The sequence below is a fragment of the Mustela nigripes genome, chromosome 5 (genome assembly GCF_022355385.1).
Source record: "Mustela nigripes isolate SB6536 chromosome 5, MUSNIG.SB6536, whole genome shotgun sequence".
Lineage (NCBI taxonomy): Eukaryota > Metazoa > Chordata > Mammalia > Carnivora > Mustelidae > Mustela > Mustela nigripes.
The window spans coordinates 25,294,430-25,300,537 of NC_081561.1; the positions used below are offsets into that span (position 1 = coordinate 25,294,430).

General features: G+C 40.4%; 1 protein-coding gene across 1 annotated transcript; it reads right to left on the bottom strand.

The window, feature by feature from the left end:
* Positions 1-273: 273 nt before the first annotated feature.
* Positions 274-1,212, bottom strand: LOC132017706 (putative olfactory receptor 2B8). Its single transcript, XM_059399672.1, has one exon. The coding sequence runs from the start codon at positions 1,210-1,212 to the stop codon at positions 274-276; it is 939 nt and encodes a 312-aa protein (XP_059255655.1).
* Positions 1,213-6,108: the final 4,896 nt, after the last annotated feature.

Sequence of the window (6,108 nt, forward strand, 5' to 3'; positions counted from 1 at the left end):
GAGAAGGGAGTTGGGGGAAATTAGAAGGGGAGGTGAACCATGAGAGACTATGGACTCTGAAAAACAACCTGAGGGTTTTGAAAGGGTGGGGGTGGGAAGTTTGGGAAGCCAGGTGGTGGGTATTAAGGAGGGCACAGATTACATGGAGCACTGGGTGTGGTGTAAAAACAATGAATACTGTTACAATGAAAAGCAATTTAAAAAAAAAAGAAAAGAAAAGAAAAGAAAACTCTGGCAGCCATAGTCTTCCTTCAAAAGGTCTTCCCCTCCCAGTCATCTGGAGTCCTGGCCCCTGCACAACACCTTCTTCATTGCCCCCGTCACATCCTTGTTCCTCAGTGTATATATGACGGGGTTGACCATGGGCGTGACGATGGTGTAGAACAGAGAAATGAACTTGCCCTGATCCTGGGAGTAACTGTTGCTGGGCTGGAGGTAAGCATAGATGGCCGTGCCATAGAACAGGGAGACCACTGTGATGTGGGACCCACATGTGCCAAACGCTTTCCTCTGCCCTGCAGATGACTTTATTCTTAAGACCGCCCTGACGATTTGACCATAGGAGAAGATGATTAATGCCACAGGTATGAGGAGAATGATCACACTGGCGAAGAACATCTCTGACTCATACACAGTGGTGTTAACACAGGCAAGCTTGAGCAGTGGTGGGATCTCACAAAAGAAATGGTCTATTTTATTTCTCCCACAAAGTGGTACAATGAAGATGAGTGTTGTTTGCAATGAGGAGTTGGCAAAACCAAAGAACCATGATGCAGAAGCCATGAGGGCACAGAGACGGGGGTGCATGATCACGGTGTACTGCAGGGGCTTGCAGATGGCTGCATAGCGGTCAAACGCCATGACCCCTAACAGAAGGCATTCCGTGCATCCCAGCCCTAGAGCAACAAACAGCTGAAGTACACAGCCACCAAACGAGATAGACTTGTCTGCCGTCCTGAGATGAACCAGGAGCTGAGGGACAGTGCTGGTCGTGTAACACAGGTCCAGAAAGCTTAGGTTGGAGAGGAAAAAGTACATAGGAGTATGTAGATGTGGGTCGAGGTAGGACAAGGCAATGATGGTGGTGTTTCCCAGCAGAGTGAACAGATAGAAGATCAGGAGAACCACAAAGAGGACTAGCTCCAGTTGAGGCCGGTCAGAGAACCCCAGCAGGATAAACCCCGTGAAAGAACTGCCATTCTTCTGTTCCATGTTTCCTGCCAGGACCAAGCATTTAGCAATTTTAAAAGAAATCTTAAAAAAAAAAAAATAGTTGACTGGGGTGGGGGCTGGATCTCTCATGTTAAAGACAGGACATAGGATTTGTATCAGGAACTATGTGAATCAATGATGTGCTCTTTACAATTGACATACTTTATGCCAATGTAGTTCCACATTATGACAAAAAGTATAGCATTAATATTTGGTAAAAGAAAAATGAAATAATGTCCTATGTGTGTGCATCAGTCATAGATACGAGAGGTCTCTCAGACTGAGCTTAATAAGATTTAAAGTACTATAAGTTTATACGTACATTTTAGAAAGAATGGGGATGAGGGGGAAAGAGGGAGAGCAATCAGGAACTATCAAAAGGAGAATCAGACAGAGGGAGAAATGTTATAGTAAATATATTCTCATGATTCTACACAATAAGATTTGCACACACCACACATGCCATAGAATATAATACAATATAATCTCAAAAATGCATTCAGATACAGGAATTGAAGACCAAGAGCATTCTTACACAAAAAATCTAATTACATGCAAAATACTACTACTAATTCTGCTTATACACATTATGGCAGAATTGACTCTTTAATATATTGATGAAAGCTGCACTGTTTTTTCTTTTCTGTATGGTAGCAAAAATATATATACTCAATCACAGAAAACCAAAAATATCACTATCCAAATACAGTGCTTACCTTTTCCCTAAAGATGCTTAAAATTATTGTACCGGTTGGGGCGCCTGGGTGGCTCAGTGGGTTAAGCTGCTGCCTTCAGCTCAGGTCATGATCTCGGGGTCCTGGGATCTAGCCCCACATCGGGCTCTCTGCTCAGTGGGGAACCTGCTTCCCTCTCTCTCTCTCTCTCTCTGCCTGCCTCTCTGCCTACTTGTGATCTCTACCTGTCAAATAAATAAATAAATAAAATCTTTAAAAAAAAAAATTACTGTACCGGTTTAAGAGGATCTCCAAAAATTCATTGGCCCTGCATATCCATTGACATCAGAACCCTAAAATCTAGTAGTCAAACTTTCCTCTTCCTTCTGCAGATTCCTGTTTCACATGTTAGCCACCAGAGCAGCTGAAACTCCTGAGAAAGGCGGGAGTATTCACAATAACATTCTAATCAGATTAAACGTTTTAAAAGTTATCCAGTTGTGTAATCTACGTACAAAGTATAATGCTTTTACATCACTCCCTATGATGGAATAATTAAATAGATAAACATAGAGATACAGACAGGTACATTCTCAAAGCAAAGACATGTCAAAGCACATAACGGAAACCTTGAAGTACTACAAGATAATGAAAAGATTATTTTCATATTATACAAAATTTCAGATATCTGTAGATTTAGGCTAAGTATTACCTTTCTGGAGCTATTTTGCAGAGTCAGTCACACTAGATCAGAAACATGACCAGCTCTCACACGAGTTTAAAGGCTATTGTCATCTAGGTGCTTAGTACTGAAGAAGCATAGTTCTATCCCAACCAACCAGACATCAGAGAATGAGTATTTCAGATCTATCATATTCAAATAGACATACAGTACATTTTAATTCTTCTAAGACTTTTTAAAAGATTTTATTTATTTATTTATTTGAGAGAGAGGGAGAGCCCATGAGAGAGAACTCGAGTGGTCATGCGTAGGGGGAGGGTTAGAAGACGCCCCCCTGAGCAGAGAGCCCGATGCAGGGCTCCATCTCAGCACCCTGGGATCATGACCTGAGCCAAAGGCACACCCTTAACGAATAAGCCTCTCTACCCCACCCCGGCGCCTCTCCTCAAAGACTTTTAAGGTCTGAATCAGAGTAGACCCACTGATGTGTGAAAGAAATTGACACAAAACTGAAATAAAACAAAGGGTCATACAATCTGAAGAGAGGATGTGAGTTTTCACTCTGTTTTGATCCCATAAGATTGATTACTGGTCCACAAGAAAAAAACTTGGTGCACAAATATTTCCTGATGGAATTAGTTAAAAGGCATCTGAGGCTGTATAAATGTGCAACAACACGGAATTTGTCCTGACTCACACCCGCTCAGAAGAGCAGATAGAACAAAGCACGGCCCAGCCTCACACACACGTGCAGAAATACAGATAAAGTATCTGAAATACATTGCGGCTGTATTAAAGGTGTCCAGTAAAGGAATTGCCCACCAAAGTAAGGAGGACAAAAGTAAAATGTTAATCATCCAAGGAAAGCAACAATAAAATAATGGACCATTGAAATAAATAATGCTGGTCCTACCCAGAAGGACTACCCAGAAGGACAAAGAAGGCAGCTGAGAAAAGATAAAACCCTGGTGAGATGAACTTGTACAAATCATATTCTGCTTTACAGGATTATGTATGTGTATGTGTGTGTATATATCTACACACATCTAAAAGAATGCTGGATGACTACCTATCTAACAGGGATAATAATGAATATGATTTTAGGCAGAAAATAAAATAACAGGTAAAAGATAAGCCCACCAAAACAGAATAAAAGAATGTGATTATCTCTCTATGTTACTGTTGCTTCTACTGCCTTGCTGGAGAGCACACTGGGAGGGAACTATAATACTCATGTCATAGTCTACCATCTTACTTTTATTTTTTTTAATTACATTCAGGAAAATTATTATCCTTTGGTAACACTGGACGTGAAAGTCAGGATGCAGTTGCATCCTGCCATCGATTCTCAAGAGTGTGTTCTGCTAAAAGGGGTCACTGTGTTTCCTTCCTCCTCCCATTCTGGGCATCCGTCCCCCTTCAATCTGTGTGCACCACTGCAGACCACACTCTTTCGAGAGGAAGGTTGGTTTGGAGTGAGGTTCATAAGACATTTCATTTCATTTTCTCCTAACCAAATTTAAAGAATTGCATCATTAGACTAAAAGCCATCACCTATATGTAGGTAGGTATCAAATGACTGAATGTGGTAAGAGAGATTGATTCCCTTTAGACAAACTATGTAAATAGTTCTAGCTGGGAATAGTAACCATATCCATCTTAGGTTAGGAGCACAGAATGCTGTCCTTAACAACCATCATGATATGATACGGCAGAGGAAAATCCAGTTACGAATCCACACATAAATTATTACTTTCTTTTCAAAACAATAAATTCTTTGAAAAAAGCGCAGGTTATACATACAGAGAGAAAAATGTTATTAGGTAAAATATCAGTAAATAGATGCTACAAAACAAAAAAAATGGAATTCTATGTAATAAGTGCCATCAAAAAAAGAATATAATAGGAAATGACATCTCACAAGAACACAATTCCACAATTAATGAAGACAATGGGCATCAAAGGAAACAGACTAAATGTTTAGTACCAGGACACATAAGTTGACAGAACAATTACCATAAAGGTTCAATACTGAAATACAACCCTAAAAGTTTAAATGGAAAAAACATAGATCCACAAAACTAGTTGCTCAGTATGCAAACTGTATACTTACAATACATAAAAAATGTCTGTATTGAAGATATTTCAAATATATAACAGTCACTGACATAATTGACATACAAACTCTGCCCTATCCAGCTCCTGAAAGAATCCTGAAGTAGTGTTGGCAGTGATAGGAAAGAATCACTATTACATTAATAAAGCTCTGTCCCCTAGCTATGAGCTGACCCCACATATGCTCGACAGGCCCCCAAGGGTAATGCGGGATAATCTAGTGAGGGGGAAGGCAGCTTTCACAACACTGGAAATGACAGCTCACATGAACATGGACAGTGCTTTCCACCAGGTTTCACGGGAGAAGAGGATCAAGCAGGATTTCCACCGTGTGTGGTTTGTTCAGGGAGTGCTGTCAGGATAAAGGGGATGAGGGAAGCAAAACAGAGCAGAGAACATGAATAAGGAAAGACGTGGCCTTAAATGGAATACGGAATGAGCCTGTAAGAAAGTGGACACAATTCTGCCATACAGTATGCATCTGTGGTGAGAGAAATACTCAGCACTCGCTGCCTAATGCAATAGCCACTATCCCCATATCACTACCTGAGCATTTAAATGGCCTCACTGAGAAATGGAATTCTGTATTCTATTTAATTTGAATTAATTTAAATTTAACTGTCATCTGGTGACTACATACTCCAGTATTGGACAGCACAGTGCTGCATGAATTGCATCAGATTTAGTCTTGCCTTGGTGTTGGCAGCATTGCCTCTCCCATGAGTTTGTCCCTGGCTAAGAGTTGCCCATACTGTTCCTGAGACCCCCTGGAAAGCAGATCCCTTTCAGCTGAGGGCAAATCTCTGAAGAAAGGAAAGACTGTGCACCTGGCAGCCCATATTCCTAACACATGGTAAGGATTGGAGCAGCAGCCAGGTAAAGAGCGTCTGAGCAGGGCCCTAACAGCATTCACACAGAGTCCAATCACGATCCTTGCAAGGATAGAAGGATGGAACCCAGTGTTCCTGTAGAGATTCACTGACACAATATCCACAAAATGGAACTCCCTGTTGTGATCTACAATATAGCATTCTTAAAACTCTGTACATATTTTAGATATTTTAGAAACTCTGAAGGGAGAAAATGACCATTTAGGAAATATAAATAATGACAATGAGCTTAATGCATACAAAATAAATACTGTCTAATATTATAGACAATAAGGACCATAAAGAGAGCATGGAGGTATATAGTTTACTATTTTACACTTTTGCATATTGTCTTCTTCTATTCCTGAAGGTCACATTGTACTAACGCTATACATGCCTATTTAAGTATTTTCCATATTTGCATACACAGGGATAATGAATGTATTGCAGTAGAACAAAAATTCTAAGAAGGACTTGGTGGAGTTCCATAGGCTGTTCCTTTAGGCAGTGGAACATACAAGCAACAGCTCTTCTGTTTCAAGAACAATTGCAACGA

Bases quoted from the DNA above. Each gene is read 5' to 3' on its own strand.
- LOC132017706 (XM_059399672.1), bottom strand. From the start codon at position 1,212: ATGGAACAGAAGAATGGCAGTTCTTTCACGGGGTTTATCCTGCTGGGG.